Source organism: Aptenodytes patagonicus, chromosome 3, assembly GCF_965638725.1.
Source record: "Aptenodytes patagonicus chromosome 3, bAptPat1.pri.cur, whole genome shotgun sequence".
NCBI classification, from domain to species: Eukaryota; Metazoa; Chordata; class Aves; order Sphenisciformes; family Spheniscidae; genus Aptenodytes; species Aptenodytes patagonicus.
Genome location: NC_134951.1, coordinates 91,484,275 through 91,509,563, shown reverse-complemented (window position 1 = coordinate 91,509,563; position 25,289 = coordinate 91,484,275). Strand labels below are relative to the sequence as shown.

The 25,289-nt window shown below is 42.6% G+C and overlaps 1 protein-coding gene across 1 annotated transcript in view; it reads right to left on the bottom strand.

Annotated features, from left to right (window-relative positions):
• The window catches only part of DRC8 (dynein regulatory complex subunit 8), a 37,810-nt gene extending 14,212 nt beyond the window's left edge, over positions 1–23,598 (bottom strand). The window contains exons 1-2 of the mRNA XM_076335545.1: positions 23,512–23,598; positions 3,818–3,902 (exon numbers count right to left, since the gene is read on the bottom strand). Of these exons, the coding sequence (XP_076191660.1) occupies positions 3,818–3,902; positions 23,512–23,539 (113 nt within the window). The 5' untranslated portion in view covers positions 23,540–23,598. The remainder of the gene's footprint in view (positions 1–3,817; positions 3,903–23,511) is intronic.
• Between the last annotated feature and the right edge of the window lie 1,691 nt (positions 23,599–25,289).

Genomic DNA, 25,289 nt, shown 5'->3' with positions numbered 1-25,289 from the left:
CCAAAGTGGCAATGCCTCAAAAAACTTAAAGATGAACAACATCACAGACTAGATGCAAAAGTACTGAAAAGCCGTAAAAAAGAGTACTAATGAGATTTATGGTATGATTGAAAACAAAATAACAGAAGCATCAATATTGCTTGTGATTTTAAGTCCAATTCTACACCACAGAAATTCAAGCACATTTGAATAAGTATCCACAGTGCTGGTGGTTCCCATGATTCAAACCTCCGTGATATCCTCATCTTCACCAGTACATTTGGTGGAAAAAATAGATGGCCTAATAAAAGTGGTAGATACAAGAAGCAATGACCTTTGTAAAATTATCTTACAACAGTAAGGCCTCAAATGTGGCACACCAAGCGCATGTAAAATTATATGGATCAGCCTTCGGTCTCCTCAGACAGGTCCTGAGGAGCTCCCATTCTGATTGAAAATATGTGAGAAGCACTACAGTAGACAAAAGAGAGGAAAAGGCCGGCTGCACAAAAATAGCTACAAAACAAAACCCAGTCCCACACATACAGTTGTTATGAAACAAAGCCATCTGCTCAAATGACTCAGTGAAACCTTGCCCCCTGTGGACGTGAATGGAAGTTTGGCCATTGGCCTCAATGAGGTCAGACATTTAGTCCTATTTTTATAATCCTTGTCCATGCATACTATTTCTAGTATGGATATACTGTATTTGAGGCTCTCACTCCTGCACTCCCTCGTCTTTTCCAGCTAAAAGATACTTGTAAATATACTCTGCCTCCCCCAGTAAAACACCCAACCCAAATCATGCCTCCCTGCTGTCCCACACTATTTCTACTCTCACAGAGTGCCAGAGATGGGAAGGCTGCCATCAACCTCCTGCCTCACCTCTCACATCAGCAAAACTGAGATGTGACTAAGGTAAGCCAGGCCCTGAAAGAGTTTGCAAAAACTGGCATTGCTGGCTGCTGTTTCTGGCAGTCTGTGCATGTGCCAGCATGAGGGTGTTGTTTGAAGTGTCTATGGTCAAAAAAGTCATGTCACATTTGGTAGTAACACGGAGTTTAAAGGACCCAGATAGGAAATTGTATTTTCCTCCCAGACACTTCCTCTCGCTTAGTTCAGGAGCTGCAGTTTCTGCTGTGTAGTTTGTCAACACACAGTTTGTAACCACAAAAATGATGGTTAAAATGAGTTTATGTCCATACAGGTTTTGTAACACAGACGCAATAAAATTTTGGGTCATGGTTTTCACCCTAGACGTAACACTTTCAACAACAAGATTTGCAAAATCATGAAAGCCCTTGACTCAGGGTGTGCTGTAAGCAGCATGAAACAATACTGTCTTCCTCATGCTTAATTTCTTAGTAACTTGCATTTGCATTAGGAGTCATGCAATACTGGTGTTGGCCTGTCAAGCCAGGATAATTTTCCATATTCTTCACACGTATCTGATATTTCAGGCAATAATATTCATATGTCTACAACTGTGGTTAAGAATTGTGCTGTACTGCCACCTTCTGATACAAGATAATCAGCCGTTAATATCCCATTATTGTGACACAGCCCTGCAATATGAAGCTAGGAATAATTAGACAATAAATTATTGTTCATTGTCAGTAACTGTACTATGATAAAAAATTAATGTGAAATTGTGCATTTACTATGTTAAATAAACTTCTGAATGTCCCCCCTCACATGTTATGACTTACTGTCTGAATGAACAGATCTTTATAAAGGTCTATCTGTATCATTTCATTGTTATAACATTTTATCAAGCTCTATATCCATTATATAATAGAGTGAGGAGTGTAGCAAATTTTACAGCTATTTAGCCAGGACTGCAGATGCAAATGAGAAACAAATAAGCAACTAGTATGTCATGGTGCAGTGAGGGCTAGGGGCTCCTGGGCTTGGGGGCTGGTAGTGGCAGGGCCTCCCCACGGGTGGTGGCAGGGCAGGGCTGGGCAGCCAGAGCCCGTCCCACCGCCCAGCCAGGAGCAGGGCAGCCAGGGGGCACGGGGGCAGCCCCAGCCAGGAACATCCCTGGGGCATGGGCCAGGCACCAGGCACCTCCCTGGGGATGGGCCAAGAGATTTAAGTGAGCACGCTTCCCAAAGAGCCCTATGGGAGACAGCAATTGTACCGAGTGCGGAGTCATACCCTGAAATTTTCCCTATCTAGTATAACTAAAAAATCATTTCACTTCTATGAAGTACCCATAATTTCTTAAATTTAGAGGCACTAGTAAGCATGCATTGCTAAAACCATCACATAAATATTTTGTAGCCTCTGTTTATTAATGTAGAAAAGATGTTTGGAACATTTAAAGATGTTTTCCAATTTGGCTTTGTGAGGAATGTCTGATGACAACAATTTCACCAGTTCCCACAGTCCTTTGTAGTGTTTATACTCAATAATTGATTTATAATTAAAAGCTCTGGTGATATTCTTGTGAAAATAGTAATTGGAAATATGAAAAATTACTTCAGTAAACTTTAATGACAACAGCTTGGAACAACTTCAGAACCTGCTCAGTGAGACATAAACGTGTTTCCTGTACGTTATAACAAAAGCCATATTGTTATATGTATGGATGTTTATGTTAAAATGAAGTTAAAATAGCACTGTCAAATAGTTGGACTTAAAAAATACCAGAATTAAGATTATTTGGGAATTTTTAAATTTGACTTTACCTCTGTATCTTGTAGCCAGTTATGCCCTGATCAGTCTAACAGTCCATGTTTTTTTCTTCCACTGAACTTTTTCTTACTCCCTCAGACATATATTTTGTTTGTATTTCCATAGCATTGCATGATAAAGGTATAGAACATGCAGCTCTCCCTCCTGACCTGTGCATCCCATTCGCCCAGTTCTGGTCATCCCATTTCAAAAAGGAGATAGCTGAACAAGAAGGAGCACAAAAAAGAACGGCCAGAGCTATGGAATGGCATCTCCTAAGAGATTAAACACATCCAGACTCTTCAGCTTTAAACTACTGTGATGGAGGAGGGATGTGACAGACAGCTAGGAAATCATTAATGGTGTCGAGAATATTAATAGAGAACAATTGTTCACTATTTATCATAAGACCAAAAAAAACCAGGCACCACTGAAATCATAATGTGGCAGATGTACAAAAACCAACAGGAAATACTGCGTATTTGCTCGATTCCTCATATTCCTCCCCCAAGTAACTACTAGTAGCTCAGATGAGGGTACTGGGCTAAATGGACTTTTGGTGCAATCAATCCAGTATGATCATCTTTATGTTTGTATTATTATCATCATCATCATTATTAAATTATATAATTAAATTGTATGCAATTTTCTTCCAAGTCTCCTAAAAACACCTCCCTGTCAGAGCAACATCCACCTCCCACATTACCCCAGAGGAAGAGAGATGTGCGGGATGCATTGCAGCTGGGGACACCTACTTAGAGCAGGTAACTGTAACACACACTGGCAGGGACACTCCTTGATGCACTGGGACTAACCCGAAAGCAAGGGGATCCATACGGGATCCAGGACCTATAGTGCCAAATGAGCTATCAGAGCAGAGATTTGCTAGTAATAATTGTAGCCTTAGACTTCCTGTCGAGCTGCAGTTTCCTCTTGCCTCTTGACTCCACCAGTCCCAGCATCCCCCTCTCAAGCCAGCCTCAGCCTTCAACCACTGAACAATGCAAAATTTCTATTAAATAAGCAAAGACATACTTGTCCGATCAGGGCCAAAAGGATTGTTTCAATTACATTTTCTGATAAAGCAGATGCAGGTTTAAGGAGTTATTTATCTCTATGCTAGATCCTGTAATATTTCTGTGTGAAGATATTTACAAACCTGACATCCACAGTTTTATTGCATTCATGGTCAAACACCTCAAAAGCTTCTATAATCTTTTTCTCAATTTCAGCTACTGCACGATCTGCAAACAGAAACATAAGAAAAGAAAAAGAAAGATTCACTGAGCTGTTGCAACTGATTTATTTCCAATTTGAGAATTGCAACAGCAGAAGCACCAAAACTGATAGAGGGGCAGACAGGAAAGGTACTTCGAAAAAGCAGAAGTTATTCTGAAAAAAACCCACTCTAAACACAGAATCTGTCATTTATATTAGTAATATGGCCTTGCTACGGCTCTGCACCTGCATCAAGTCTAGTGGTAATGGTGCGTCTCATCTGCATGATCACCTAGCTGTCCAGGTGTGGACCCTGTCCACAGTGTGCCACAGCTCCTTCTGGACCACGAGCCTGAGCCCTTCCTGGATACCATGATGCCAGCGGTACAAGCAAAGCAAACGTGGGCCCAGGCTTGCCCTGAGACGGGGCTGACTCTCTTCATCCTGCATCCAAGGAAACATAAGTGCTCTCACATCCACTAAGTTAGCCATCATGTATGAAAAGCTGAGAACCAGGAATAAAGAGATGGCTAAGATATGTGCACAGTGAATATGTCTCCTGGTAAATAATTTATTGTAACAGTTTGGAAAGGAAGACGATCTCAGTGAAGGGGAAGGAGTAATTTGCTGCATTTCCTTTTTATATCTCAGTCTCAAAGAATGGGGAAAGAAGAACCACGAGTTATCACAATTATATCTCTCGTCTAAAGCCAGAAATTGCATTCTGGGGGTAAGGGAAGTACCAGAAAATAAATTCTGAAAAGAAAAATGTACAGAGAGGAGGGGGTCCATCTCAAAAAAAAGCTCTCTGGCAAGGAAGCCAGGGTAAATAAAGATTGAACTGGTTAGCCCATTTATTAATGTCGTAGTTCGACTCCAAAAGACAGAATATAGGAAGCAAAGTGATATGGACTTGACCTTTTGGTTCTTGTGGCTAAATATGCCCAAATTCCAGCTGGCAAACCAACTCTCAGGAGGCAGCATTTTGTAAGCTAGCCCCACAGCCTCCACAGAGACACCACAGGGAAAATTTGAGTGACAGACAGAACATAAGATTGGTATCAGGTACACTCGTTTTCCCGTTTGCACACTTCTCTTCTGTATTTTCAACACAATAATTAAAACACAGCTCTTCTATATTAGAACTGATTTATTCTCTTCTTTAGGCTTATCTGGTATTAAGTGTTGTTGAGCAGCTCTGACCAGCACTAAACCACCAGACCTTTTTTCCACAGGCATAAGAATTTCATACCTAGTTTTCTACAATCCCAATAGCTTGGGAATCTCTGGGGCTGCTGTCTACAACCATTTTTTTCATTTGCTCTCTTACCCTCATGACAGAAAGGTCTGTTTTCTGGCAAAGGGTATCAGAACTGAACATAGCTAAACGATACATTGGCTTTGTGATCTCCCTGTCTTTATCTCGACCCATGAGCTTTTTCATCACATTTTCTCTGCCAGTGCTATTGAGGAGGGCAGAGAGTGGCTGGGTGGGTGCCTGGCAGCTGGCCAAGGTCAACCTACCACAGGCTGCAAGCACCTTCAATATAGTAGTGGATTGATCCAGATAAAAGGAAGCTCTTTTTCGTATAGAAAAGAGGTGCATCCCCTTATAAAGGTACAGGTGCCTGCTGCTTTCCATCTGTGTTTGGTACTGAACTGCCCCAGAGGATACGTGAAGAGAAAAGAGGTAGGACTATATCCTGTATTCCTCTCTCTGACTTTATTTCCCCGATGGAAACATGGGCAGGTACATGTACGATGGATTGGAGACTGGAGCCCACTGAGGAAGAAGAGCCCTGTTCAGTCCCCAGATACAGGACAAGCTGTATTCTTTTCATAGCTTGACAATAATGCCTACCTTTTATGTGCCTAAGCAGTAAAATCCACATTTAATTCCTTTCCAAAAACACAGTTAAATCTAAGTGGACCTGATTCCTTGTAGAAGAGGCTCTAAAGACTCGCAAACTACTAAATTTGATGGGAGTTTTTTCAGTGACTTCGAAGAGTCCTGGATCCAGTCTCCAATGTAGACTGTTGGAGTTTAGTTCTTGAGATCAGGCACTTCAATTGTACACTATGTCTTGCAGTAGAGAAATGCTGACCAGTTTGTAGCCGTATATTCTTGGCTTGATGAGTGAGCCTTCTGTAGAAATAAAAATTAACCAGGGGGAGGCAGGGAGAGATTTCCAGTACTGGAACTATGTGGCCATCCAGCCTTTTCAAGCTTTGCCTTCCGTGAAAACAGTATACACTAAGCTTACCTGTTTCAAGAGGCCTGACAAAGAAAGGTCCTGAAATGAAATGAACGTGATGATTTAATCTAGGTACCAGACAATCTATTTCTTCCAAGAACTGAGAGGAAGTGGTGATTAAGAGCCATATCCATGGAAGAAAACATAATATACTGTAGTCCTCTCAAAGACTCTCTGTGAGATGAGTGAACACCTAATAAGCTATTGCCTAAATCTCTTGTCCTCCCTCTAGGAATGAAAGCCAAAGATGTTCGACATAGTTCAGGATGGCAAAGCTAGTTATCTGAAGACTTCTATGATTCACTCTAAACCTCTCTTTGGGAGGGAGAAAAAGATGGATTCCAGCTCTAGGGTAAGTAATGGATAAACGTTTAAAATTATATCTTCAAGAAGGGCATCAGAGATCAGACACGCAGTTAACCCAGCAGATGTGATGCTCTAATAATGTACTGAAATCTTTCTGTACAAGGAGACTCTGCTCCATGGGTAGATCAATGAAAGTTTCATGTTGCCCTGTGGAGCAATTTTTTAGCAGTTTTCAGGACAGAAATACCTACACTCTGATCGAATGAAAGATTTCACTCACTTATTCTACTAACTAGAAAAACAATACATAATATCAAAGATAAAATTATCTGATTACATCCAATGGCTTAAATAAATAAATATTAAAACATACCATGCCAAAAAAAGATTCCAATACCTACAACTACTTATTCTCTCAAATGCATCCTGTAGGGATGATATAATACTTCCATTTTTATGCTGCTAAAATGCTTCAGATACTTGTCATTTTCTTCTCATTTTCTCATTCTCTACCACATATGCAATAAGAAGACAAAATGCCTTAAAATCCATTCCTTACATACATTAACTGAAAAGTGTATTCACTATCAATTTCCTTTCCTGTACTCTCCTTTGCTATTTTCCCAGTTTGTTTAGCATGAACTAGATAAAGCTCTAGACACTGCCAGTTACGTAAGACTGGCAGGGAGCTGGGACTCCCAAATTAATTCTGCTGCTTCTTTCAGACTGAATTGTTCCTCTTCAGCTTGTCCAGACTGTTACCCAGCACTCCGAGGCCCATTTGAAGCCAGTCCTTAAGCAGCACACCTGCCTCAGTTGTGACATTTCTTCTTCAAAGACCACAGCTTCAGTCTTTGTAGGGAACAGAAGCAATTAAATAGATGTGGCTCTGCCAGACTCTTGAGTAATGAGCATTTTAAAAAGTGATTTCTAGTTGATACAATTTGATAGATTCTACCATTCGTTTAACTGTATGAGCTTGCTTTCTTCTCTTCTGCAGGGCCCGTTACTCTGATGGTTCAAAAAGCCAACCCTTCTTCTCACTGAAGAGAAATTATGTGCAGAAAAAAGCAGTACCAAAAGAACAGGTAGGCCAACATTAAACAACCACCTAAAATGCTGGGCAGCAGCATGTGTCTGCTGCTCACAGGAAAAGATTTAGTCCCAATGCAGCCTGATGAACCTACTTACACAATGTGATACTCTGAAACTCTTTTTGTGCTATGTAAAGAGTAAAATTAAGGGCTGATTTGTAGAAGCACCAGTGGACTTGATTTTATTACTTAGTGTTACTGCTCAACACACCTGAAACATTAATCTTTATAAACATTACTCTAGGTATATTTTAATAAATATAGTCAATTTCATATTTAAACTCCTATATGCATGTGGAGACCTCATTAGTTACTCCATCCTCTCTTCAAGGTACCATGTTACAGTTACAAGCAAGTGTGAGGAAACCCCTGAGGTCTCTGGTGACAGGAACACTTTCTCACACGGGGCTGCCTTGCTGAACCAGTCAGTTTGAAAGGACAAGGGACACAACTGGGTAACCCCAACACAGTAACAGACAGTTTTAGTGTCATTTACATGTTGTTGCTCTGGTTTTATTTAAAAGTGTTGTTATCAACAGCTCTTTTGTAGATCTCCCCATCCACTAACCGGGGCTTATCAGCAGGAAGTACAGAATCGTACCAGTGGCTACATACTCCAGCACCGTTTCTTCTCTTTCCCACTAGCCATTATTTCAATCAAAAAAGTAGGCAGCAACCTTGGTCCTGTCAGTTGAAAAACTGGGAACGGGATGCAAAGACTGCCATAAAGAAAAAGGAACATTTTTAAGAAGGCAATGGACACGAGAGGGGACATGGCTGTGCAGGCAGCCACATGAGAAAATGGGACTCTTAAAGCCCCCTGCAATCTCCACTCGACTTCAGTGAACCTTCTCTTTCTGCTCACGGATCCAAGCTACGGTATTTAACCACCCTCCCCACCCTGCTCCAACACTCTTCCATAAGGTCCCTATGACTATCTTTTGCAAATCCTAGCTCTTCCCATCATCCCCAAAATCACAAGTAACACTCCCTGTCTTGCCATACAATGCCAAACGAAAAGGAGAGGTGAGAAGGTGGTTGAGCTATGGGGAATATCTGAGCCAGCTGGAGGTGGAAAAGGTACAAAAAAGTAAGTGTGAAGTCCCTGCTTAAAAACTGAGCCTACTGCATGGTCAAAAAAAAGGTTTGGCCAACAAGCAGAAATAGCTAAACAGATCTTACTCCTTACAGCTTTAATATGGAGTTAAAATCCTAGAACTGTGTCAAGATGCAGGAACAGTTCCCCAGTAAGAAGGGAGACCGGTGCTATTCCTGAAGATGTGAAACCAGTACCATGTTCCCATTAAGGCGATTCCCAATTTATTATCTAGGTGTACAGGGCAAAAGGATGAAAGAGACAAACTAAAAACCAAAAGAGATTTGTCTTTGATGTTTGCAGCCACTGTTTCATCTGACCTCTTCCAAAATCCTTCACAAAACCAATGGAAATAAGGGCATATGAATTGAAAAAACAAAAAACAAATCAGACTGTAGTTCTAATGAGAAGAAATGTACAATGTATATTTGCTTAAATACGAAGCAAAAAACCAGTAAGAGACTTCACAGTTGCAGCTCTGAGGAGGTTATCAGTTAGCTCTTATGAGATCTAAATCAGGCTTTTAAGCAAGTGTTAACTGGACCATCACCTAGGTCAAGATATTAAAAAGCAGTCACAATACATAGCATCACCAGCACAGGTGAAATCTCAAACACTCTCAAATAAGCTCATCAGTTTTACCAAGACATTGTGTTTCCAGAACAAAAAGGGAAAGCCAGTGTGGTGTCTTAAGATGAATTCTTGGTGATGATATCAGCATAAGGTGTTCCCATGCTACTGCTTCTCTTTCCTAACTCCAAAGCAAAGTATACAACTCCTTAAATTATTCTGCCACAAACGTTTGTGTTGCCTTCATGTTAAGTGTGGGGAGCTTGACTGACTTAATAATTCAGAAACCTTGCCCCACCCCAAAGAAGAAAATTTTACAGCATTTAACTAATTCTATTTTAAGGAAATGACTGAGGAAAAGGAACACAGGGAGAAAACAATCTTGAGGCCATTTGAATCTGACTTATTGGCAAGACCTTTCTGCTCTGTAGAAGAAAAGGCATACATTAGATTTTTTCTAGTGACCTTCTTAATTTCAGAGGAAGCTTAATGTACAGTCAGCATAATATGCTGAAACAGTAATTGTACGCTGTGCTCTAAAAATATTGAGGCAAGAGAAATATTTTCTTCTCTACTCTGTACCTCCTATAGCATGTATGATATTAATATATTAGATACCAGAAAAGAAAGGAACGATATGATTAAGCTGTAAGCTTGCGGAATATGCAATGTCATTTCTTTGTGCCTTGTGATACATAATGAAATAATTTAAGATATGTGCTTATTGAAGAGTCTTTATTCTGGAAAGACAAATCAAGCAGATTTTGAAGAAAAACAAGAGGTTTATAAAGTAAGTTGATTCCTCCAAAGAAGGGATATACCCATTCCTGAACTGCAATCTGAAGAAAACAAGTTGATACAAAGTATTGATGGCACCAATGCGAAATGTGTCACCTGAGTTTAGCCATTCAGATTGAATGAAAAGATAAAAGATTAATGAAATTTGGTATACGCCAGTTCCCAAGAAATGACCAGGCTGAGTTCTCCACTGACAGTGGTAGCTACTCCAATTTGGGGATCCAAGACATGGCCTGCAGACTCGGGAAAGGGATAATGCCTTCTCTCCTGGATGAGAAGCATCCCATGTTATCACAGATGATACTTAGGCAATCTGAATTTTAGTCTGTTTCTTGCAGAAGAATAAAAAAGTTTAACTGGTTTCTGCAGAGGTCACTTTCAAGCATTCTCAAAGAAGCAAATAGGAAGTTTCAAGAACAACAAAAGCTTTTTCTTTCATAGAATCATAGAATCATTAAGGTTGGAAAAGACCTCTAAGATCAAGTCCAACCGTCAACCCAACACCACCATGCCCACTAAACCATGTCCCTAAGCGCCTCATCTACACGTCTTTTAAATACGTCCAGGGATGGGGACTCAACCACTTCCCTGGGCAGCCTGTTCCAATGTTTAACCACTCTTTCAGTAAAGAAATTTTTCCTCACATCCAATCTAAACCTCCCCTGGCACAACTTGAGGCCATTTCCTCTCGTCCTATCACTATTTACTTGGGGGAAGAGACCGACACCCACCTCGCTACAACCTCCTTTCAGGTAGTTGTAGAGAGCGATGAGGTCTCCCCTCAGCCTCCTTTTCTCCAGGCTAAACAACCCCAGGTCCCTCAGCCGCTCCTCACAAGACTTGTTCTCCAGACCCCTCACCAGCCTCGTTGCCCTTCTCTGGACACGCTCCAGCACCTCAACGTCCTTCTTGTAGTGAGGGGCCCAAAACTGAACACAGTATTCGAGGTGCGGCCTCACCAGTGCTGAGTACAGTGGGACGATCACTTCCCTGCTCCTGCTGGCCACACTATTTCTGATACAGGCCAGGATGCCATTGGCCTTCTTGGCTGCCTGGGCACACTGCCGGCTCATGTTCAGCCGGCTGTTGACCAACAAACTTATTGTTTAAGTTTGTCACAGCATACACCATGTGGTATCTAGATAAAGAAGCAAACCCCATCATCAGTGTGAATCAACAAAACCAAAACCCTACACTCATCATCATGTATGCAATCAACCCTGGGCTAAGAGCATAACCTCACCCTATTGTCATACCTCTGTTCCTAGTGGTAGTACATGTGAGAGCTGAAAAATTACCTGGCTGTTTCCATCACTGTAACTGCCTTATGGAAAACTAATAGAGAATAAAAATAAAAGGACTATATTAAAAAAAGATACACAGAATGGAGCTCAGAGTGGAGCAATCAGAACAATTTTTGCACAGCCCCATGGCACGTGGTGCGAATAACCATGAGAACAAAACCATCAGCAGCAAATAGGGTTTTAGAAAAATCAGGTAATTAATTTGATGTCTGATAATAAAATACAGGCTGTCAGTTTGACAAAGGCTGTGGCAAAGTTAACTGCAAAAGCTACTTCAAATTCTGACACAAAAATATTAAACATAATTTTTCCTTTTTGTCTTCTTTACATAAGACAATTGTAACATGGGCAAAATACATAATAAAGTGATGTAAAAAATTAAGCACTATCTTGACTCCAGCTTTGGCTATGGAAATGAGATTATTTTATAGAATAATGCAAATAATAAAAAAATAAAAAGAGTTCAGATCAACCACAAAGGAAATATTTTGGTTATTACAGTTAGAAGTTGACAAATCCATTAAAGACTTTTAAAAAATGATATAACAACTGTGCATTTCAACCTCAAAGTTGAAAAATGCAACAATATACCAATATGCAAAATATATCCAGTTTGTGATAGTCAGTTGGTGGCAACTTATGGAGCTATAAAGTTGCCAGTAACTTTACCTGATGAAACAAGATATCCTGAATATTATCCTAGGTTTTGATTGTTCAGTAGATAGTCTTTTAAATGCCCTGGCATTCTAAGCTACCATAGATTCAGATGTTTTAATACATGTGGGAACCAAAACTAGCAAAACTAATGGGGCAATTAACAAACTAATTCAACTGTTGAGAAACAAAGTAAGTACAGAAACTATTTCTGCCTTGATAAGCAGTCAAGCTTCTAGCTGCTCATAAAATTCTTAATCTAACTGACACTGTAACATGGAACAAAACAGGCCATGGAGGATGCCATGCCTGGAAAAGAAGCCATAAATAGTCAATGCCTTTCATCACCTAGTATATCCAAAGGTGTTTAAATCCATAGTTCACACTGCCTCCAAAACACAGTATTAAAGTGTCATTGATTTGAAAGGGAATATACACTATTCATAAAGTTCCTGTCCCAGTTATCTCTCCCCAGAGGTGTTGGATTCATGGTCAATCTTGTCTACTGCCCTCCCTTCTGGATCAAATATGGTTCTTCATCAATGGAAAAAATATTTCTTTCCCTCGTGGTACACATTCTTGTAGGTCATCAAACCCATTTTAATGCCGTCACTTCTGGTTGTTCTTGCACGATGCCATTGTTTTGCCTGGTCTGTGCTGAGCAAACAGCTCCCACACCAGTCCACAGAGATCAGTCTGCATCCTCAGTACTTGATAACTCATACCTATCTGCCCTGATTCATAATGTTTTAACAGCCTGAACAGCTGCTGCATTAAACCTGACTCCCACATCCTTAGCAGGATCCTGTTTGCTTGCTCTGTCCAGAGCTTGCACTGTATTTCTTAAAGCCAGCGGATGCAGATGGCAAAGTATGTCAGCATGAAGCCCCAGTGGAACTACAACCACTACCCGGGCTTGCTGCAGATAATGCATTTGCCTATGGGAATGGAGAAGGGCAAATTATGAGGGATACCCTTGCTGCCTCTGCAAAATCCTTGACAGATGCTTGCTGTAACACAAAATTGTCCATATGTTGGAGGGGACCAATAAACCACTATTTTCTGTATCACTTCCTATACTACAACCCTGACAGCCTCCCTGTGCCCAGGCTTCCAGAACAGAGACATTAATTTCCCTGGTTCCACCCAATTCCTTCTGGAGATCCCCAGAAAGAAGGATTGCAATTTGTCAAAGAAATAAATGGCATAAGGATTTCCTACATATAAAATACAAAGCAAACGTACTCTAAACTTACTGAAACTATTTACAACCAAGCAGAACTTGCAAGTGAAGGGGAGAGGGGCAGGGAATGTTAAATGTTAGGAGTGGCTGAGTGGGACTAGGTCCCAGCGGGAATCCTGCTAATGTCGTACAGTGTTTCTTACAGTCTGTAAAACTCCACTAAGTGCTCTTCAGGGCTGGACATGTAGCGGGTTTGCTGGTGGGGAAGGCATACAGAAGTTTGGTGCCGTTGAAAAAAAGCAGCAGCATGTGCTGAGGATGTGGTAAGGGATACGACTCTGTCTTTCCTATTACCTGGCTGAGCTCCTTACACAAAAATGCACACAGGCAGAGGTGGCTGACACTGCCGGCTGACTCTGCTCGCTTTGCCCTGGAGCACTGTTCCCTCCAGGATAGCACCCCTTTGCTCTGCTGAATCTCCTTTCCCAACTTTGCGCTTTTGTCATCATAATCTTCGCATCTCTTCAGGTACCGCGTGTGACTGTGTTCCTTGGCAGTCTAGATTCAGCTCCAGGTGATGAGACTTATTTTTCAGAAAAAAGGAGGGGATGATTAGTCTCTCCCCTGCCCTACAGGCAAGAAAATCCTTCCTCCTTGCTGTTCAAAGAGTTCCTGAGCAGCTTGTTGGTGAGAGCAAGCTAGGTATACGCAATCCTGGGATATATGGGGGAAGGATGCTACAATCATATGGTTTGCTAGGGAAAACTCCATTCCCTGTAGGCAGTTAGTCTGAGTGATGCAACACAGGTACATATCAATCCATGTCAGTGACAGCACTTCACGCATCTCAGGAAAGGCTCAACAAAATATGCCCTGATGTTTTTACTGTACACAATCTGTGCAGATATGCTATATCTACATATATATCTATATATACTGAAGCACCAGTCTTCATAAGCACCAGCAGAGAAGCCTACAATCCTGAGAAATGATCAAGGAATACTAGCTATGCTCAGCTAGAGTTCAATTTTCTCAAACCTCTGCACTAGCTGAGGTTTGATGAGTGATCAATTTTTCAATTTTTTTGGTGGGATGGTATGGAAAGAGTCCTTCCTGCTTTCACTGCACAAAATAAATTTGTGGTTTGGTCTGCATCTGCCAAAGAGGATAAATGGAGGTGCAGTGGCTGGCTGGTTGGTATGACCACGCATCTGGGATGTAGCGTGCATCACGTTCCAGGTCAAAGCAGTTAAGACAAGACAGACTCTGGCAGGGATTCCTGATCCGCCACAAGCGCAGGCAGTGGCCCATAGCAGCACCTAGCCAAGATGGGCTAGTCCGGGCCTTGGAAATCCAGGTGTGCAGGCTGGGGCCAGGACTTGGCTACAGTACTATATTCTCCTGCTGATGAAGTGTTCTGGACCTAGCAGCACGCCCAGAAGAAAAAAGTCAGAAAAGAAAACCACAAGTTGGCATAATTCAGGTTAAAATTGCAAGACATTCTGACATTTTCTAGTGAGCAATTCATAAGCCATGCTACAGCATTCCTTTTATATTTGCAAGGAAAATGGTCCAGTGGAGGCCATCATCCCCTGCCTCGCTGGTGGTAGTAGGCAGAAGCCCTTCCATCAGGAAATGGCAATGCAAGTTGGATTTCCACATACGCAGCATCACAGGCAGGTTTTCTGCTCTCTGTTTTGACCAGCCAGGATGATACTGTGCAGGAGGATTAATACCTGTAAGTAGCAGGGAAGTGCACAAGCAAATACTTGGCACCCAGCCCTCCTCCAGCTCCAACTTACTGTTCTGCTGCTGCTGCCGCTCTAAGGACCGCGTGCAGCTCCACCTAGCCACAGCCCTGAGCCTCCTCCTGCCACCTCCCACTGTCCCCCTGGCTGTTGGGGGTGCTGCAGTTAGCGCTCAGTGATAAGCACCTTGCTGTGCGAGGTCACAGCTCTGTCTTCCACCTTTCCCTGTAGCTACAGCTTACAGATTTTTATCACCCTGAGTACAAAGTCCCTCTGAGCTCTGAAACAGTCAATGGTGAGAGCTAATGCCCTGACCTGACCTTCTTAAGCGCCTTACTCCTTGTATTCTAACCCACTGTCACCCCCGTATTAAATAGTGCAGGGTCATGCTGTGAACAGTAACATACAGCTTATTGCCTGTAACCTCTGGAGAAGACACAGCACTGAGAACCAGAAGGAATGTATGTATGTGTATGCCCAAACTTCAGATAAAAAGTAGGGATAACCTCTCAGAGCTTGAAAGAATCTGGAGTCATCATTACTTACAGCAGAAACGCTTGGCAGTCCTCCTGAGCATCTTTCAAAATACAACAGCACCTACCCTGACCATAGCGGTTTCTCTCTTCCCAGCTTTCACACAAGTCTGTTTGCCCACAGTTTGTGCATTTGTTGTTGCACGGTCCTTGCAGAAAAGCCAGTTTCTTTTTTTTTCCCCAAAATATTTGGTCATGTGTTGAAACATTTTTTTTTTCCTCAAACCTGTTTTGCCTTTTTGCACTTCTTGGAGGGAAGGGTCAGATGAGACGGGCCTCAAGACTCCGGGATGGGACAGTTACAGTGACCTTACAGGACAGAAAAGGCTATTGAGTCCTGGATCATAACAACACGCATTTTCATTTGATAAGCTGTCAAACATTTTATGTCAGGAGTAGCTGTAACATTATTAGAGCAGCAATCCGGACACAGCATGAAACGTTCAACTACGGTTCTCACGATTTGGCCCTGCCTGTCTTCCCAAGCAGTTGGCCACAGCCGTGCTGCTTTAGTTCCACAGGCCTCAAAACTGTTGCAGATTATTACTTTGGAAGCAGCATGCAATGATGACTCTCAGGAAGAAACACGTAACCCAATTGGACCTAACAGGTCTCAATTATGACCTAGATTTCAGCCAGCCAAGCACATCATCATTTTGCAGCCACTCAAGTGGTGGCTGAGTCTGACTTCACGAAGCCTGGAGCTCCATGAGCCAAAGCAGCAAACTCTGAGTAGTATCACTCTCCCTAATCATTTGCACAGGTCCAGCTCTGACAGCAAAGCTCTCCTTCTGCTAGCTGGTGTCCACAGACAAGCTGCCAAATACTTGCCATTGCATGCAACCAACACTGAGGGCAGTGAAACAACATGCTTTGTCACACTAACTTGCAGAATGATGGGGGGAAATCCTTTCCTTTTGATATAAAGATCTCCTCTGAGCAGAGGATGTGGAGACATGCCTCCAGTCATCCAAAGGCGGCAAGGAAGTCCCATCTATGCATAGATCTGGACTGCCTCCTGTATTCCTGTGGTTCACAGATAATATACAATTAATATCTTATACTTCCCTTGAGGGAAGTCATGATGTTATCCTTCCTACAGTGAAATGAAAGAAATGCCAGCGCTTGACGTTTGGTAGCCTGCAAAAAATAACTGTGACACTTTTTTTAAAGTCAATACCGGCTGTTTCCTTTTCATAAGGCAGAGATAAGCTCAGCATAAATCTCCATTAGGGATGTCTTGCACATCCCTGAAATCCCAACTCTGGCAGTTGTACCAGTCAGCACTCCCGTTGCAGCTCAGAGCTGGCAAAAACAGCAATCTCCACTGTTGCAATTTGTTCCGGTATCTTTCATCTCAGCCACACCTGGGATATAATGAGAGAGTTATGTCTAGCCCATACTTATATTCTCTTTCATCACCAACAGCAAACTGTCCTGCAAGGATCTATAGCTCTCCTGGTGATGCTGAGAGTCTTGCTATACCTCCAGCTGCTGCGGAAAAGGAAGGCTGCGACACCGGCAGAACACAACCCATGCTGCTATGCTGTGTGGTTGCAGAAGGCATTTGCCTCCATTTTTCCTGGACTCTCCACATGCTGGCCCCAGAAGGAGATGGCAGAGCCACAAAGGACAACTCCGGCACCCACAGCCTACAACACATATGCACCACACCAAGCTCCACCAAAATGCAGTAATGCACACGCTGCTGTGTGCCCCACAACAGCAGCTCACTCTGCCAATGACGTGGGATGGCCCCAACAGGGCACTCCATAACTTGTCACCAACGGTGTGCATGTACATCCAATTGCATGTGTGGCAGCACCAAACCTCATAAATTGAATATGCCTACTAAACTGCCTCTGCACACCGATTGCTCAAGTGCTCAGGAACCAGAGACCAGAATCAAGTGGACATTAGTGCTCTGAGAATTAATTTATTTTAAACATAAGCCATTATAAAGTTTAACTACAGGATCACAGTAGCACTGCTAGAATACAGCAGTTTGTAAACTTTCTTCTTTTGAAAGAACCATAATTGTCCACAATAAAATGGGAGAATGAGGGTTTTTAAGTATGACTTTTAATTCATGCTGTTATTATGTAACCTATCACAAGCCCTTCAATTTGCCTGACAGGGTCTCAAATGGGTTAAAAAAAATAGTTTCTAGACTGGTTGCAATTCTATCTGCACTATTCTGGAGTGAGGGCTTTGACCAAGCAAAGGATGACTGTTACAGTGAAACAAAATGGCACGGGATTTACAGGGGTTTGCTGCAGCTGCTTGTTTTTTAAGGAGCTGTCTTGAAAGTATCACTTACAGTGCTAAATCGCTTTCTTTACATATCGTGAATGAATACGAACCTCCAATTTTCTTTTTGTTTCCCTGAGAGTAATATTCTGAATTTGAACAGCATTTCAGCTGACAAATTTAAGACATTTACATTTGTCATCAATGGGGAGTAAGACTTATTTCTATAACAATTTGAGGCAGGCTAATCTGAAAGAGAAAGTTGGCAAACAGGGGAAAAAAAGGATACAAGCTGTTCACGGATAAATTTCAGAATTCATGTCTAATTTTCAACCTGACCATCAGCAGTAACGGTCCAGAACCTCCTGTGACCTTACACCAGCGACACAATAATCCTTACCATTTTTAAGATGGAGCTTGGTAAGTTTTTGAAAGTTATGGTTGTATACAGCCCCAGGCTGGACTCAAGGAAATCCCTTCCCATCTTACGTTCACGGGGCTTTCACATACTACCCACGCCTATGTAACATTGAACAGTAAGGATGTCACATTTCCAAAAAGCTGGGAGTCTGTATTTTCTTCAAGACAGACATTTACAATTAAAGACCATTTATAAAAATATCTCCGGAGACCTGTCAGGTAGCACGTAATCCAACCTCAAAAGCCATGGGGGCCAGAGGTAAGTTTCAGGACCTCCTGCCCCTTACCATGCCAATAGCTTTTACCCCCGCACCGGGTACCTGCGAGCTCTGCACAGGGAGCTCCCTGCTTCTCTGGCCACCTTCTGCAGCATCCCCAGCCCCATCTCCAACTGTCCCGTGCCCATCCTGCCATCTCTGCTGTGCCAGGTACGAGGCCCACCTCCACACAGGCTGGGCTGGGACATCGCTGCCGCAGCTACTTCACCCCTCAGGACATCTTGCAGGATGTGTAGGAGCTATTTTCAGCTTCTGCCCCCCACCTCAACCAGACTCCCATGGCAGAAACAGGAGCAGCGGCAGCCAGACCCGGTGGCAGGATTTGGTCGGGGCAGAGCAGTGGTGTGACCAGCACCCCTGTCTGCATGGCCACCTCCCACCTGGGGGCTAAACGTTGAGCACGTTCGACAACAGGTTCATGTCAGACCTCTGTTACCCTAAAGACCATTTCCCTTCCACAACCTTTAGCCCGCTACATTCTATTGTCAATAGCAACAAAGCGGTATCTGTTCACACAAAATAAAGGTACTCCTAAATTGCAAAAAAAGCCCAACCCCTCAGATCTGAGAATAATTAGTACGTAGACATGTAAATTCTTAATAGCATGATAACTATTGTTGGAAAGATAATTTGTGGGAGTTCTCGAGCTCCCTGTCAGCACTGCGTATCTGCTGGTTGGCATTGTTTAAAAGACAAAAAAGTTTAAAGCCTTTCTGCACACCAGCCAATTTTTTATTCAATAAGTCAGCTAGAAGTAGAGCCAAACTGAAAAACTTCTGCCATTTTATGCACCATGGAAACAAGAAACCTGTCAATCTGCAATTACCTATCCTACATCCATTTGAGATCAACTTTTACTGCAGGAGTACAGCCAAGAGGATCAGATCTACAGCCTGTGTTTGTCCATGGGAGATGGGCATAATTTATTTTTTGTTTCACTCTCAAATAAGTACAAATATTAAAACATAACTCAGATTGATGTCAAGGTGCATGTTAAACTGCTTTACAGTCTAATAAAAGCTATAAACTTTTCTCCTCATGTAACTTCTCACAGCAATGTCAACAAGAGGTTATAAAAATATTCAGTGTTCATCTGTAAATTCCACTGTGATAAAACTGCACAGATTCCCTAGATTTCCTTCTAGAGCTGAAATATTGCTTGCTTGAGCTCTATGAGAGCTACTTATTTTTAACAACTCATACTAATTCTGTATTTTTTTCCTTAAATGAAACACTGCCACTTTTTAAATTGGAGATAATTTGTCTGATGGACTACTTTAGCCTGAAGGTTTATTGTGAGTGTTTAATCCATAGCTTTTGTACCTTTCAAATGCTGATGGTTATTTGTGAAACCCTCAAAAACACTTTTTAAAATCCTCAATATAGCAAGACCCTTAAACGTACTCATGTGCTTAAGCGTCATGTGCGTCATATTATCCCATTCAGCGGGATTCCCCAAAGCCATATGCAGCTTAAGCTCTTTTCTGTGTCAGGTTTGAAACTCATGTTAATTAAGTGTGCTCCAAGCAGAATTAATGGTTACAACTGCTTACAGTGCTTGTGGCAGCTACTAGGCTCTCTAAGCTTGGACTTGCAACTTTATTAAAACAGAATGAGCAGCAATAGCACATTTTCAGTATCTCTAGCGATACAGAATCCAGGCAGAGACAGGTGAGATGGAGAGGGAAGGTTTAGATCCTACCTCCAGACGCAGGAGGATTCGGCAAGGCAGGTGAAGTAGGGGCAACACTGCTTCTTTGCAAGAAGGGAGTAGTTGAATGGGATATGTAGCTAGCTCTTACCAAATGTAAACTCCAGTAAATCTCTGATTTCACCAGCGTGCCAGGTGGCAAACCGGGGCGGTTAAAGAGCAGATATATATGTATGATTGAACACATTGTTACTGTATTTATATAAGGCACTAAAATTGGGGTGAAAACTCTCTCCCATCTCCACCAACAACCTCCACATGACCGTTTCATAAGTGGGAAAGACGATCTATGAGGCCTGATTGCCTATTGCAGCTGTAACTCAAACTACCCAGAACAACTACTAATCACTTACCAGAGAAAACCATCATCGCAGAATGGTTATTCTCCATCTCCGTAGGCCTTCGCATCAGAATCAGGTATCTTTCTGGAGGACATCTGTTATCCAAAACTAGTTACTCGGTTTCATATGGGCATAAGTGGGTTAAGCAGGAGCTCAGACTATTTAATATACTTTCTTTTGGATTAAAATTCATTACATTAATTGCATTTTAAATATTCACTAACTGGCACAAAGAATATGGTCTTAGGAAAACTCTAATACTGATCAATTACATAACATTACCATAATGATATAGGAACACCGAGCGTTCTCTCCTTTATGTACTTTCATGTGATTTCTTAAATCCCAGCTGGAGAAAAATATGTCTTGTCTTCTGTCTAGTTCTACTTCAGGCACTACCGGTCTGACATTTTGCTTTCAGGTTCTAGTAACATCAGTATTGAGATCAGAGATGTTAAAACTTAGAAAATCTGACATGTTATGTCAAATTACAAAGAAAGTATCTGAGAGCAAATGGAAGAACAGACAGACTGAATTAAGCAGCAGAAAAAGGGAAAGAAACGGAATGATAGGAGGGAAGATACGGACAAATATACAGAAGAAAAAGATTAAGCAAACAGTCTAGCGTAATCAGATGGGTATGAAGAAAAAACATTAAACACTGTTGAAAGCACAAACGTAGGGACAGAAATTCATACATAAAACATGTAGCTACAGATAGTATGGGCATGATCCCCTTAACACTTATGCACATACAAGATTTTATTCACAAGAATTGCGTAAGTTAGAGGGTAATACTCATGTGAGTAACATGATGTACAAGAGGTTGCAGGATTTGGCCTTTCACCATTTTTCCTTGTGTACATCGTGTACATCTGTAAAACATTTAAGCAGACATTTTAACTTTGAAGAAGACAAAATTTGAAAATAATAGGACCTGAGGGAAACCTTTACCATGAAAGCTGGTGGAACTGCAGTTCTCAAAGAACTGAGAGGAATACCCTAAAGACTAATTATTTGACAATACAACTAATGTTATTGTTCTGTTTGAAGCATAATAAAGTAAAAGTTGCAGTTTGCAAAGATGTGGAATGCTTGTCAGAAGAAAGCATGATCGATGCATGAATCCGGAACTGGGGAATCTTAATTAACCCTCTAACTGCCATCTACAAGAAGTCTAATAGCAACTCTGAAATGGGTGTAAGCAACTTATTCTCATGGGATTGCTTCTGCAGTTTAATGAGACACTGACTGTTAGCTCACCTCAACCATGTTTATAATAATGAGACACTTTTATAGGGCAATAAGCAACTGGTCTGCCTAATAACAGACTATGATTCTCATGAGTGACAGAAGGTAAGTCAGATGTCTTGTCCGTGTGATACAGGTTATTGTCCTCATTCTACAGATAGGAAACCAAAGCCCAGTATGTCACTTTCCATGATCCATCAGGAAGTCTGGTAGGGCCAGGAATGGAGTTTATGGGTCGAGGCTGTTTAGGATGAGAGCACAGTTTTCCTCTAGAAGGTGATACCTGATACTCTACTGGGAATAGTGTTTTACAGGATGTTAAAAAAAGTCTGTCTTCAGAAATACAGTAATTAAACTTCTTACAAAGTATTCTCACTTCGAAACTACAAAAACTGCATTAAAAGCCATTAATCAAGCAATCAAAAACCCATGACCTTCCTTCTGCAAGAGTTTCTGCCTGTGGATTGACGAAATGGTGCAAAATCTCAATATCGTACATATGGGTACCCAAAATACATGGAGCCAGAACTTCCCAGTATTACTGTTATCCCACCAGAAGACCAGATTCTATCTTCTCAGATGGTTCGGCAGACTTCTAGGCTGTTATCCTATCATCCCTATCCACCTCTGCCAACACCGTGCCTCAGCTTCATTTGCAAAACTGGAAAGATGCAAAAAATATGCTTTCACAAGACTAAACAAAAATGAAAAAAATATAAAAGAAATAATATTTTTAGAACTCACTGAAGCTACATCAGTCTTATTTCTTAATTTCTGCGAGATATCTATGCTGCAAAGTGCATGCTAGAAATACTTCTACCAAAATCAAATTACTCATTCAGCACCATCCACAGCAACTATTTATACAGGACTTTTCTACAGAATATATTGTTTTTTTCCTAAATAATACAAAATAATCCATTATTTAGATTATTTCAAAATCAATGTTCAGAATTTGCAAACTATTACAACACACACAAGTTTACTTATGGAAAGGATGGATTTTAGAAGTCACAATATTGTGACTTTTACAGAAAGTATGTTTTCCTTGAAACGATACTTGAATATCCTTGCAGGAGGAATTACCTTTAGCCTGTAAAATATAATTTCTGGCAACGCTCCCTAAAGTAGAACACGCTTGCCTCTAAAAATAAGCCATGGTGCTATCAGCAGCACAGATTACTTTTTCCTGGCAGAGAGAGCCCGATGCATCCAGAAATGACTGCAAGGGGGGATGACCAACTGGCTCCAGCAGCTGGTTCAGCTGTCCTGGCTGTGCTAGAAGCCACCCCATGCCGTGACGAGGTGGTCGGACCCGCTGCCATCAACTCCAGGTGCACTCTGCACGGCAGTAACACAACCACAAGGCTGCCAGCACCCGTGGCCATCGCCCGCGGGTGACACTGACCGCGGGTGGCATCGCAGCAGGCAGCTGGTGGCATCCCCCGTGCCAGGGAGTGCTGGGGAGAAGCCCCTCGCCCTGAGGCAGGGTCAGGCCTGAGGTGGAGGCAGTGGTGTGGCCACCTTGATGGGGGAACAGGGGGTGTATTTACATGTGTGTGTAAATATGTAAGTGTGCATGCATTCATATATATATAAATACATGCACACACACACAAACACATATATATGTCTGTGTCTCTCAGTGCGTGTCCGTGTGCCATCCTGGCACCAGCCCCGGGAAGGGCTGACCCCACTGGCCGCCGCCTCTCCCGCCGCCGGAGGCCGGAGGCCGCGGCGGGGCGGGCACCACTCGGCCGGGGCCCGGCGGCGGCCCGTCCCCCTCGCCAGCCCTCCCGCAGAGCCCGCGGGACTGGAGGCCCCGGCGCCGGCCCGGCCTTACCCTCGCCGCTCCCCTCCTTCTCCGCCATGGCAGCAGTCTCGCGCCGTCGCCATGGCGACGCGGGCCTGACCGGGCCCGGGCGGGCCCTCTCTTCCCGCCGCCGCCGCCGCTTCTCGCCGCCGCCGCGGCTCCCCGCGACCGGGCGCGGCGAGGCCGGCTGCCGGCGGCCTGCCCAGCGGGCCCGGCCGGGCTGACAAACGCAGCCACCTTCCCTCCGCCCTGGAAAGCTCTTGACTTGCGGCCTTCGCGGCCTGCTAACATACAAAGGATGGAAGTAGTTTGGTGGAGGCCCTGCGTGTCGGCCTCGAGTACTGCAGCGGGCAGGGAGCCACGGCCACAGTCGCCCCAAAACATAGATCAAGCCCAAAATTTGGATCCCAGTGCAGAGGCCCAGCCCCGGCCTGCTCCCCAGGCCCTGGGGCCCTGCACCACCCCACGCAGGGGTTTAGGATGTTATTCCCACTTGTGCTAAAGAGAGGAAAAACAAGACTGAAACCCACATCTGGCCTGTGAGGTGGGGCTGGCGCTGCACAGCACTGCACGCTGCTGTCCTTGCAGAGAATGAGCCCCTTAAACCTGTCAGTTCACAGTACTCTTATTTTTCTTAAAAATGGAGTTTTCCCAGCAATTGCAGACATTTCTATGTATCTGAGCTTTAGAAAGTGAAAGAACATTTTATTCTAAATACCATCGCTCCAAAACAGCTAAAATATTCTATCTTAGCGATATTAAATAAAACTCTGCAGTTTAAATTTAGCTGTGTGTTTTAGCAGACACGCTTGCGATGCCTGGTTCTTCCGACTCTGAAACAACTGTGAAAGTAGAGAAAATATAAATATGAATATTCCGGCAAGATGTAACCATATAGTCATAGAAAATAAATAAATATTAAATTCCTAGAACTAAAACCTTGTCCTCACCACAGCAGGTGCTTGTTTGTCAGATGTTTTGCAAAGCCCGTGTAGATGACTCCTCCTCACACGCTCATCTCCACCTCTCAAACAAACAGTTATGATATGCTCAGTATTCATGGAAGCCTGAAATTTCAAAAAACACATTGAAGGTAAATAGGGCTTCTTTGCTTTAAAAAAATCGCTTACTTTTTTTATAACATTTACAACATTTGCTGTTTGCCTTTCAGCCATTTATTTCTGCATTTTTATTGAACGTGGCTCAGAGTAAAGAGGGTATAATAGATACCCAAGAGAACACACTGTTACTCTGTTGGGAAAACAGCTGATTATGCTCTCTAACAAAGCTGCTCCCTCTGAAAGGTTATCTACAGACTTGAACAGTTTATTAAAGTAACTAAATATTTCAAATTACATGTTTATAGAAGTAGCACGGATTTGTTTCCCCTCAAATTGGTAACAGAAGTTTTGGTGAGAACAGCATGGCAGCCAAAGTTAGAGGATGCAGCAGCAGCAGCAGAAGGAAAGGCCCTTATCTTTCAGTCTTACAGGAGTCCCATTTCTTATTCCCTCAACCCCTCCACAGAAAAAACCTTTGTCTTTCCTGGTTGTAGATCTATGGTGGTGGATCAGTCACATGTTTGAAACTGAAGAAAACTACAAAATACGTTGTTTTGGCAAGGATGGAGCTTTCTTATCTCTTCCCTCCCCTACCCCAAATGTGGAATTTCATGTTCTTGAATGTTGTGCCCAGCATTAGATTTCTTACATCATTTTCCAGATCACCTGATTCGTCAGCGGACATTTACAGCTCTTCTACAAATGCTACGCTAATTCAATGTGTTTACCACATTTCCCTAATAAATG